Source organism: Saccostrea cucullata, unplaced genomic scaffold, assembly GCF_032062105.1.
Source record: "Saccostrea cucullata isolate Sc308-1 unplaced genomic scaffold, CSIRO_AGI_Scuc_v1 ctg14508, whole genome shotgun sequence".
In the NCBI taxonomy this organism is placed as follows: domain Eukaryota; kingdom Metazoa; phylum Mollusca; class Bivalvia; order Ostreida; family Ostreidae; genus Saccostrea; species Saccostrea cuccullata.
In genome coordinates this window covers 32,578-45,506 of record NW_026933582.1, presented here as the reverse complement: position 1 = coordinate 45,506, position 12,929 = coordinate 32,578, and the positions used below count along the sequence as shown (strand labels likewise).

The window sequence follows — 12,929 nt, the reverse complement described above, 5'->3', positions numbered from 1 at the left end:
GTAAATCGATGACCTAGCATCGTTTTAGATAACTCAAGCCCCTCTAGGGCTTGAGTAAAAATCACAAGTTTAACAGTTCATAACACAGTCACTCATCCTCCGCGTCATCTCGGAACACCACGAGGTCCCTCGCTGTCACCATCCGACTCCTGTCGTCTACCACGTGGTCCAACGTTGATACATCTCGGGATAGGCTCTGCTTCGACATCTACAGTGCGGCCAATAAATCAGGATTACTTGTTCCTGATTTAGGTAAGTGCTCCGGGTTGTGAACGTCCCGGCTATAGTACAAATTACTCTACAAGGACCCCCTCAACTGAGGCCCAAAAAACACTCTAAAATTCCTAAAAACCAAACCCGCTAGCAGGGCGACGTCCTGTCCCCTCGCTGCGGCAACTCGACGGTAAACTTCTCCGATGTGCCTAGGGCCAATCGGAGCCTCAACTCCACAAGGAAAGTCGGGACTGTCCGACTCGACTAATAATCTATCCGTAGGAATAGCCCTGATGCCTGACAACTGGATCTCGGACATATCCGCGATCTGACCTCCTATCCCCAAGAATACGGGTCTGCCAGAATCTACCCAGAGTTTCACCTGCTCCGGCCCACCAGTAAAGCCACGTACAAAAACAGGAACCAAAATAGGAACGAACATCCCGTCCATCAATGTGAGACAATCTTGCGTAGGGACGCGGCCTAAAGGGTCGTCCGCAGTTCCCTTAATAACCAAAATCATCCCAGTACTGAATGTCGCCTGGCGGAAGAATTCCGCCAGGACAAACCTCTGACACCTCTGAGTGGCTGGACCGGAGGAGTCCAGTCCAATCTCCCCTACTACATAGTTCTTACTCCTACAAACTCCTACTACGCGGGCTACATCCGCCTGCAACACAAAGTCCGCAGACTCAGGGGAAATCCCCTGAGCCACAACCCACTGCGGATTGCCTAAATCCGAGAGAGGCTCCTCTCGGAAACCGTAGGTCACACAACCCTTCTAGGCGGAGCTTCCGCCTTCGAAGACAAACTCATCAATTTCCATAGACATCACTTATGAACCTTCAAAGACAGGTAAGATTATCAAACCTATGTCTAACTTACTATTTCATGTACAAGTCTACCTTAACCTGATGTAAACCCGACTGAGACTTGCACATGCTTCCGCATCACTGCGGAAACCTAACTTCTATACCTAGCCAGTGTCGACTCCGACGGGACTGCATTCGGGGCAGATATATTGAGGTACTGATTTAGCATAATCCTCCATAATACCCACACACCCAGGAAGAAACCAGTCCCGGCAGCTGTCACACTGCACCATTACCCCCTTGGGATTAGACTGTAAGCAAACACAATATCTTCTGGTTTTAGTTCCCCTAGTGGCTCTAGGTCTTTTGGGCGATTTGGGCTGTTTGGACTGATCTAGTCTTTCCCTAACCCGCTTACGAGTACCCATATACGGACCTACTGACTCCGCTGGCTTGGGGCTAACTTTCGAGTGACCCCCACTCCCCGGGCTCTCAGGACTTATTCCTGAGTTCGCGGTCCCCAGCGGCGCAACCACATCATGTACAAGAGAACTATCCCCATCTCGGGCTACTGACTGTCCGGGCAACTTATTCTTAGTTAATTAACCATTTAGGGAGTTGCCTGGACTCGCACCTTTTAAGCTTGTCATGGTGCACAACCTTGACCTCGCGCCGAGATTTGACTACAAATATTGTGTCTGATTTGGCTTCGATTATGATCCCAGGACCCCTCCAAACTGACTCTACCTTCTTTCCCGCATTGCTGCGCCAGTAAACCAAATCTCCGACCTTGAACTTGCTGGTACGGACCTTAATGTCATGCGACCTTTTCATTGCCTTTTGCGCGACTTTCAGTTTCTTGCGGGCAATGTCGTGCGCACCTTGAACATTCTCTTCTAGATCACGTACATATCTGTCCACCTCACCCTCCTCCCCATTTTGAAAAGACGTGGAAGGCGGTGCGGCGAACATCAAGGTTGCTGGTATATTAACTTCATGGCCCAGCATTAAACGATTTGGGGTATAACCGGTATGGCGGTTTACCGCCGACCGCAACGCTCCGGCCAATGGGCCTAGATACTTATCCCATGACCTGGGCTGGCCATCTACGTAGCAGCGAACGGCGTCCATTAGAGTGCGGTTATAGCGCTCTACCTGGCCATTCCCCGACGGACGGTAGGGTGTGGTCCTAGCTTTGTGTATCCCTAACATGGCGCAAATCTTACAGAACAGCTCGCTCTCGAAATTACGGCCCTGATCTGTGAAGATTTCGTAAGGATAGCCAAATCGCGAAGAGAAGTCATTGATAGCGGAGCGGGCAGTAACTTCCGCTGTCTGAGACGGAAGCGGAATACACTCTACCCACTTGGTAAAGTTGTCTACCATCATAAGTATGTACTCGTTTCCGCTGTCAGTTCGGGGAAGCGGCCCAAGAAAGTCTAAATGTACCCTCTCCATCGGGCTTCCGGCTTGGTAGCTCTTGAGCTCGGATCTGTTCGGCAACGAACCTCGCTTATTCCTCGCACATACATCGCAAGTTTTGACATGTAACTTAATGTCCTTAGTCATTCGCCACCAGTAGAACTGTTGCTTAAGTCGTTCTTTAGTTCTCTGGATTCCCTGGTGACCGGAGGACGGTATGTCGTGACATAAGTGCATGATCTCGGATCGGAGACTCCGCGGCACTAGGAGCCGACGGGAGGCATCCGAGTCATCGGGTTCTCGCCAAACCACACCTGACTCGTCGAGATAGAAACAGTCTCGTTCCAGAAGATAGCACTTCTCTTCCGGACTGCAAATAATTAAGTCGCTTTCGGTAGGTAAAGCCCCAGACTCTAAGTACTGTCTAAGGTATACTATAGCTTCGTCGTTTCTCTGTGTCTGAGCTAGATCTGCGGAACTGTATGAAGATAGCGAAATTCCCGCAGTATCACTTGTTAACTGACAGACTTGAGGACTAACTATCTCAATCTTGGGATCTAGACTCGACACCCCACTGACATTAATCTGAAAACTTGGAAGTGCGGACGCACTCGCAGTCAAAGGAGTATCTTCCAAAGGACTAGAAACAATGGTCTGACGAAGAGTGGGATCTAATGAATCACAGTTCCCCCCCCCCCCCCCTCAGCGGACGGACTTTCCGCTGGCACAGGCTTTTCGTCAAAGAGTTGGGACTGCGGAATTACATCGTCTATTTCAGTGTTAAACTCATGCCAGCGCTCGTGGGCTCGGCGGCAATAACGGCATCAGCCGCACGGCAAATATTCGACCCTAATTCTCGTCAAGTACCCCTGGCATGAATCGGGTATGTCCCGGGACAGCGCGTCGGCATTTACATGCTTCTTCCCCGGGCGGTGTACGATCCGCATATTGTACTGGCTCAGTTCTTCAAGCCATCGAGCGATCTGGTTCTGCGGATGCTTGAAGTTCATTAGCCAGACCAGGCTATGGTGATCGGTCCTGACCGTGAACTCGCGACCCAGCAGGTAGTGGCGGAATTGTCTGGTAAACTTAATAACCGCCAACAACTCCTTACGAGTAGTGCAGTACCTGCGCTGTTCTGCGGATAGCACAGCACTCCCATACCCTATTGTTCTTTCTTTCCCACCCTGGATTTGGCTTAATTCCCCGCCTAGGGCATGATCCGAGGCATCAGTATCCAGGATGAAATGACCTGTACTGTTCGGTATCGCTAGAACTGGAGGTTTAGTCATTACCTGAATTAGTTCCTCGAAAGCATTGTGCTGTTCGTCGCCCCACCGGAAACCGCTTTTTCCAGTAACCGCATACAGCGGAGCCGCAATTCTGGAGAAGTGAGGGATAAAACTACGGTGATAATTGGCGAACCCGAGAAAACGCTCTACGCCCTTAACATCACGCGGAACAGGCCAGTCACGCACTGACTTAATGTACTGATCCCCCATCTCAACTCCGTGCTCGCTTACGGTTCTACCAAGGAACTCGACCTTAGTCTTAAACAGCTCGCATTTCCGAGGCTTGAACTTGAGACCATACGCTCGGAATCGCTCAAACACTTGTCGTAGGTTATCAAGGTGAGCTTGCGCCGAAAATCCTAGGACTAGGATATCGTCTAAGAAAGCTAAGGCAATCTTCCAGTTAAGTCTGTGCAACACCAAATTTATGGCCCTAGCGAAGGTTGCGGGGGCATTACACAGACCGAACCCCATTCTAGTAAATTCGAATAAACCGTACTTTGTTATAAAGGCAGTCTTTTTCCGGTCTTCCGGAGCTATTTTAACTTGCCAATAAGCCGCGTTAGCGTCAAGCTTGGAGAACCAGCGGTTTCCCGCTAACGTGTCCATGCACTCCTCGATGAGTGGCAGAGGGTACGTGTCCTTGACTGTCACCTTATTCAGGGCTCTATAGTCCACGCACCAACGGACGCTGCCATCCTTCTTCCGGACCAGAACTGGGGCGGACGCCCAGTTCGAGGAAGACGGCTGGATGACTCCGGCTTTTAACATCTTATCGAGATGACCCTCTTCCTCCCCTTGAAATACAGCGGGGGTGCGTCGCATCCGCTGTTTTACGGGAGACGCGTATCCGGTGTCTATTCGGTGTTCGATTTCGGAAAAGCTTCCGAGATCAAGGTCATCAGTAGCAAAGACGTCGGCAAATTTTTTGACTAACTCCGCTGCCTGTGATCTGACTTCCACAGGCGCGATCTTATTTAACTCCTCTAAGAGTGGGGCGATATGGTCATAAGTCTTATCCCCCTCAAAGGTTACACGACGCACTGTGGGTTTGGTATCATTGACTATATCGGCGGGGACGGCTTTCCCCACCTTAGTGCCAGTCTTAACAATATGACTTCGGTCTGTCAAGTTCAAGATGCACAGCTTGGCTCTTTTTCCTGCGACGTTGTATGTCCGCGAAGCTACTATACCAAGCGGAAATATGCTAGCTGGTTCCAGCATAAACTCTGGCATATCGGAACTAAGGATACCCTCGTAAACTTGGGCAGTGTCCGGAGGAATCCGCAATCTGCGGACTGAAACCGCATCGAGTACTGGTACTGACTCATCGACACTCAGAGCAAACGTAGTGTCAATGCCCTTGACCCTTAAAGTACCGGCTTCACATGAAATCTCTACACCATGCTTGCGCAAGAAATCGATTCCCAAGAGCATCTCATCTTGCAGAGGACCAACATAAATGTACGAAATCATAATCCCCGATGCGTAAGTTAAGACTCCCGAGGTACTGAGCGGTCATACCAGCTCCCTCGCCAGCTAACTTAACTTTAGTGTCGCCTACAACTTCAGGCTGCGGCCTCACGGATTTATAGACTTCACTCGTTATTATCGTTCTGTCGGCTGCTGTGTCGATTGTAGCTCTCACTTGCTGGCCTCCGATCTGTATCGGAATACGCCACGCCCCTGAACCGATGGTTTGACTACCGGACTAACAGACGGAATTACATAGGTCGCGTTCACATTCGGCTCATAGAACTTGACTTTGGTCTCCTGATCTGATGCACTATGTTTGTCTTTAGTTTTGTTACTCGTCGACTTAACACAACGCTTAGGGGTTCCCGATCTACGCCTACGCTGGCGGATCGGGCAGTCGCGACGCAAGTGTCCTGGCTCTTGGCATGCGAAACATATAATAGGCCTCGACGCACGAGGACGTCCCCTGTTCGGTGACGGGTCCCTCGAGGACCCTCGTTCGGGACTTGATCCTCGGGTGCTGTCCTCCGAGTCGCTGGAGTAGTATTTTCTATACGAGTCCCGGAACGGTCCCTGCTGGCACGTCGATCAGAACGCTCCCTGCTGGCACGATTAGGACGGTCCCTGCCGGCACGTCGATCCTTCATAGACGTGCTTTTGTCATAACTTATCGACGGTCTCATGGGGGAACTCCATGCGACGCAAAGGTCCCTCGGATCAGGTCTGTCTTCGTGCGCGACGCAAAATCGGTCCCTTGACTCAGGGCGCACCTATGCGTGCGACGCAAAGATCTTGAGACTCAAAATCTGTTTTACTACGATATTGACCTGAATTTGGCGACTGACTTCGGTCATTTTGACGGTCTCTAGATAGGGATCTTACCGCCCTCGGCCGGCGGGCTAGAGCTCTGCGACTAAGTTGATAAGTTTTCACTCGTTGAATCGCTTCTTCTAGAGTCCCCGGGGGATTATTAATTAATTGCTGCCCCGCCTCGCCGTCATTACACCCCAGAGCAAAACGGACGACTATTTGCCCTTGGAAAACCTCCGGCGAAGTTCCGCTACCAAACGCTTTCTGGGCAGTGTCCATTACTCGGTCCCCCCATTGCTCAATGACCTCGTCCGCTGGCAGATAGAATTAAATTCCAGCTGTGAAGCGGCTCTAAGGGAAGTTTTACCGAATCTCTCCTCCATCCGGAGAACGACTTCTCGGAAACTTAACAGTGCGCCTCGTCGCCTGAGGATATCAAAGTACTTAAGAGCTGCCCCCTCTAATGTAAGACTTAAGGCAAACAGAGAGTCGGGGTCGCTCCACTGATGATATTCGGCGATAGTGGAGAACTTGAAATAGAACGGACCCCATTCAACATCCCCGTTATATCTAACCCCTTTGACCTCGGCCGGAATATTCTTGCTGACACAGCTACGGGTACCAGCGGGAAGTAAACTTGGCAATTGACTCTGGTTCGCGGTGGTCATTAGCGAATGACCCTGTACTGCATTATGCAAACCCCCATGACTAGGCACGATCGACAGACTACCCCGTAATGTAGCTGACTGCCCAACCAACCCTCCATAGTGGCCACCGCCCTAACCACTCGAGTTAGCAACACGAGGATGCGCGGACGCTAAGGGCATGGTCGCGGAAGTACCCACTCGGGTGCACCATGCAACCTGACCCGGGACCGGTGGGCCTGTGCTGGGAAGCACTGGTTAATCCCCCCCCCACCCTGACGCGAATGAACCCAAAGTAATAGTACTCGGAAGTCCCGAGGCTAAACTGTCACTGCCAAACGACGATAAGGAATGACCTTGAGACATGTTTACACTGTCTCCCCCCACAGAAATAGCTATGTGCGGACACTACTGAGGTCACTGCAGGCATCTGATGTCCGGGTAGTGCGCTAGGGACCCAAGGACTCCCCTGGCTACTAGTTACTACTGACTGACTGACTTTAATATCCTGCATGGGCGGGGGTGACTGAGGCTGACTAGCCTTCATTATTCCATCCAACATTTGCGTAATATTGCTTAATTGGCCCCCCATGTTTGTCTCCATAGACCTAACCTGTTTTAACATACTTGTCTCAAAGGCACCTATATCCCCCCTCAGGGCTCCCATATCTTGCCCTAGGGTATCCACCCTTCTATTTACTGTACCCAGGTCACCCTGAACTTGGGAAATGTTACCCTGAATCTGACCCATTTCCCCACGGATTCGGTCAACCGCTCCTTCCAGTATATGCTGTCGTTCCTGGAGGAGGGAATAGAATGCGGACCATCCGAGTGTATCACCTGGACCCTCTGAAATAGCTCCCTGGGTGAGTGATATGTCCCCCTCCCCATACTGAGTGATATTATCCGGGGCACTCTCCCATGGGGCATCGGTGTACTAGCAACACCCGGGGCAAACTTGACACTCTTGGCAGCCGCAGGCGGGACTTTCCCTGGACTGCACTCTAATGAGACCCCGTACCTATCAGACCAATCCGGGGAGGAAATCTCCTTGCCCTCCGCGAGCGAACCAACCCCCCTCGGGTCTCAAAGTCCCCCTACCCAGACCAAACGAGCTAATCTCTCGGTCCATTATTTACCTCAAACCACAAGATAAATTTATTAAATGCACATAAAAATATCTCGCGGCTAATCCGCTAAGAACATATAACAATGTACACAATACAAAAGAAACTTTAACCTTATAAAAATACTTTACATAATAAAATCTACCAAAAAATCCAAGATGGCGACGGCACTAGCCAAAACGTGCTAGGCCGGCACCCCGCTGCCCAGACAAAAAACCCTGGGTCGCAGCGTCAATATAGCGTTTCTCTCCTACATGACTGTGAAGGCGGATACAGAGAAACAACTATGGTAAATATTCCGCACTTTACTTAGCTAGTTGTCGCCAATAATACAACAATATCACAATGACTTACAGACAATAGATAAACACGTCTTGTCAGGACTGCATTCAACACAAGAGAGAGAGAGAGTTACGTCACAGTCCGCATCATTGCAGGACACGTGATCGGAGACTACAGGGGAATTCGTCCCCGGCTCCTCCAGGACCACTACACCCTGGTTCCTACGACCTTACGGCATCATGTAGATCTAAATATTTATATGAAACGTTACCTGCCACTTCACAAAACGCAGTATTATGAGTATATTGTTCAGATTGTTGTTAAGATACTATTACCAATATGGGGACGAGGTAGGTACCGTGAAAATGGACAATTTTTATTCGCTGACCACGTTGTCCATGTGCGCCGCCATTACCGGAAGTATGATGTCTATCTTTGTAAAAATAGGGGGCTAAGCCGCCGGCAATTGCAGCAATCGCTCTAACGATGTCATTTTACATACAAAATTAAATTTAGGAATCGCAGTTGGAAACGTTGGATAACAACGTAAATTTTGCCATGTTTACGACTGTCATTGAGGGGCCTTCTCAGTAAGAATGAATTATTATTTTGAGAACAGATCCTGAGCATATAGAAAGCAAAAGATGTAAAAACTATAATGAACACTAGATTTTTACGAGACGTGGGACCACTGGGTCAAGGGCTGTTTTGCTGAGCAAGTCTTTATTGATCTTGTAATGAAATTAGTACTCTACATTGTAAAGTTATCCCCTTATTCGTTTTAAAATCTTCACTTATAATACTTAGTCAATGTAAATACTGTAAATGTTAAATGAATTTGAATTAAAGAATTATTTAACATTTTTTAATGTACAGTACAAAAATATAGCTTTTCGATGGTCATGTGTACTTGTTGTTAATAAAGCTGATACTGACAAACGGAGAGGGTATTAGTACTGACAAGTACAGGCAAGTAAATAAACCTTATATATGTGTATATTTGTAGAATTATAGTATATACACTGTACATACTTTTTTATCATCACAATATACAAACAATGGTGAAAAAATTTGATCACACAATTAAAAAACAAAAATTCAAGGCGTCGTTCTTGTCAGACGAATATCTAGAAGGTGTAATAACTAAGAAGGTTTGAAAGATGTGTGGAGACTGTTCAATCTGACGCATGTTTGTTCTGGCTACTGTTAATATTTAGGAGGAGGGGGAGGATACTGACCGGGATATTGACCTGACGAGGTGTATTGACCAGACGAAGTGTAGGCAGACGTTTGTGGATTACCTGGACTATCACAACTCCTTGATGAGCCTTTTCTACAAAAAAAATCAAAAGACGCATTACATAGTAAAGGTATGAATTTATGGAAGGGCTAAGCATTATAATACAGAGATTCGGAACACCAAGCAAGAGCTCCTAATTGAAAACTAACCAAAGTCAGTGTTACTTCAATTAGGCCAAAAGAAAGAAATTGGCTGTTGTGATACTAGTAATTAAATCTTTGAATCAGCTGCTGTTGTGAACATTAAATTATAAAATTGCCTGACAAAAAATCTCACTTTAAATAACTTTAGTTTTCATCAGTTCTTTTTAAGTTACAAACTTATATGGATATAATGGATATCATTTTAAATCTACTCACTCTTCTTGATGATAATAACGATGACCACTACGATGATAACTACCACTATGATACACGGTATAACAATGGCGCTAAATAAAATAAAAGTTTTTCAAAGTTACAGAAGATGCCTCCATGAATTTGAAAGCACAAAAACATTCATAAAAAACAAGATTAGAAAGAAATGATGCAAAAAATATGTATAATTCTAATTTTCTCCTTACGCGATACTGATGCAAACTGTTCCACCACAAATGAAGCCGACCGAACAACATGTGGAATCTATCTTGCTGCAGCAGTGGTACCCAGACGGACAATACAACTGGACACCTAAAACTTGGCCGCGCATATTTTGCATATTGCATATCACTAATAAGCATGGGCATTTTCGTACAAATTACAGTAAAATTATGACACGAATTGACAGACCTGGAAGAGAAGTACTCATCTGCAGAATGCGTATTGTTGGCATATAACTAATTTACTCGTATAGTAATTAAAATTTATTTCAGAAATTTTTAAAACAAAATTGAGCATTTTGATAAATGTGAGTCGCTATTCGATCATATTCATTACGTTTCATTAATACCTTTGCAACTTTATGTTTTATGATAGCATATCTTTGTTTCTTTCTTTATTTTTGTCAAAATCGACAAGACATAAATGATATTGGTTACAAGAATGTTAAAAGTTCCCAAAAAGATGCAATTTGAACTTAAAGGAGATATTATTAGGGGAAAATCCCACAGGATGTTATATGTTATACGTCCCGCTGTAGAATTTTTCAATTATATAGAGACGCCCTATACCGCTGAAGGGATTCAAATGTAGACATATGCTGACACCCAGGACCATTGCGATAGGAAGTGTTTGATCGTGGCAACGCTTACAATGGACAGGAAACAAGGGGTTTTTAAGGCCTCTTCAAAGAATCCTGTTTGTTCATTTATATTCTACCCCTTCCCCATGCAAGGTGCCTGACCTTCACGTTTTGTCTTAAATGCAATGATGAACTTTACAGAAAATACCAGGTCTTTTAATAATTGATTTCATTGAAAGATATCTGTTGTTTGTAATTTAATACGGAACTCCATTGTTGTTTGATTGTGTTTGAATACGCAATTGCTTACGTGTATTATAAACAATTGCGGTGTTATTTATTTAAACTGCTGGTTGCATGGAACATTGTTAACTGAGTAATTATACAAGTTTAACTTTAAAATCTATATAATGTTTTGTTTTTTAGATTGACTACTTTGATAGCTTTCAACGTTTAAAGAATTTTGGTCCCTCGTTTTTGTGTCTTAATAGTTGGAATGCATTTATTTTTGGCATACTGTAACTGTTTTGTTATCCCCTCTTAACGGAGTTAAAGGGAAATTAGATTCGCAATCATGTTTTGTATGTTTGTTCGTATATCATGTCCTGTGCGAAACGAAATGACGTAACGTGCATCGGGATGGAGGTCGAATGCTTTATAGATATGCTATTTGCAAGGTGATGCACCGATTTTTTTGTATTATTTTGTCTGTCCATTCAAATGAGATATATAATTTATTGAATTGATAAAAGTTATGAGAAAGATAAAGACTTTTCAAAACATATTAAACTTCAAGATAAATGTGATTGATTAATATGTTATAATACAATGCAAAAATGCTGTCACAATAATACATAGATGACAAAAATAATGAAAGCACCGCCTCTTTGGCAGTAACATTTGTCGCCAACATTAAGAGTCAAACGTCTTGGTCGAAATTATGTGATCAAAAATGATACAGCTTTTTACAAAGTGTTCCCATTGTAGTGTATGTGTAAAATATAAAATCACTCTCCTCTTTCCCTGAAAAGTTAGCATCATTTTTTTAAATTTAGGACAAATTTAAAGGTCACAGCAGTCGGGTCATGCCATTGACAAATATCACAACACATTCTGCACTTCTTATGTCATAGGTACAGTAAAACACAAATATGAGCTCATTATTATTCCCCCCTTATTCCTAAGTATCACCAATGTTAAATTTTTTGGGAAAAAAAGTATCTTAAATTTTAAGGGCATGGTCTCATAAATTAATGTTTATTTTGAAACCCCTTTCATATCTAACATACATATGAAATACTAAGGTCCGGTCTTTTTTTTCGTTAAAAGGTTTGACCAAGACTGAAGTTTTTGTGACGCAAAAACTGAGAAAACGACTGAGATTTATTGTTCAATTAGTTTTGCAAAACAGGGGACACAAAAGAAAATTGAAAGGAAGACCATAAACTCAGAAGAGACTTGAGTCAGGTATATTTTTAAAATAATTTTCATAGCAAAGCAAAATTTATAGCATATGTTTAAATTGAAATACATTTGTACTATACAAATCTGCAATTTTTTTAAACGTATATATTATAAATGACTAGCTCTTCAAAATCAATATTTTGACTTAAGTCTGTTCTCAGTTTATGGTGTCCAGGCCTGGTGCCTAGGAAGAGTAAACATTCCCTGTTGTCAATCACACCCGCCGTCAGACCCACCAGTTTATCACATCTGACATAATAACATACACTTAGTTTTGTACACGTTTTTTCCCGTATAATGAAGATGAATTTTCTTGCATTATGTCATTATTCATTTTGGATAAATAGCAGGAATTCCAAGTTTGTACTTATATGTCTTAGTGTTGTTTTATTTTGAGAACAAGATCATGTACATATTTTGACTTCAAGGATAAATAAAATTTGTATATTTTAGATGAGTTGTTCGTCCTTGAGTTAACCAAACAAAAACATACTCTTATTTATTGATGGCTATAATTTAATTTGTATTCTATTTATCTAAAAAAAAAGTAATTGTAATAATGTCTAAACAGTTATATATTTCTTAAGTTGTTTGAGTCATCTCAATTACATTGTTGTATAAAAATTTAAGTATAATTGAATGATATACATGGTAAAAAATTATACATTAGAATGTCACAAAATATTCACTTAAGATAAATATATCTTGTACAGAAAAAAATTCCACTCACCACTGAAGTCAATAAAACATGTTAAAATAATCAACAAGAATGTCAGAAGAAATATTTCTGTAAATTTCATTTTGTTGTCGCTGAAATCCCTCTAAAGACTCCTCCGTGTATTTTAATTGAGGCTATCTGGTATAATGTGTAATTAAGGATCTCAGTTAGGATTTTTGTCTCATTAAAGATAAGGTAGATGATAACTGTA

General features: G+C 44.1%; 1 protein-coding gene across 1 annotated transcript; it reads right to left on the bottom strand.

Moving 5' to 3' along the window:
- Positions 1-8,652: 8,652 nt before the first annotated feature.
- LOC134238692 (uncharacterized) lies at positions 8,653-10,065 on the bottom strand. Its single transcript, XM_062720811.1, has 3 exons — positions 9,941-10,065; positions 9,738-9,808; positions 8,653-9,411 (listed from the first exon to the last, which is right to left on the bottom strand). Exons 1-3 carry the CDS (start codon positions 10,063-10,065, stop codon positions 9,254-9,256), a joined length of 354 nt encoding a protein of 117 aa, XP_062576795.1. The 3' UTR covers positions 8,653-9,253.
- Positions 10,066-12,929: the final 2,864 nt, after the last annotated feature.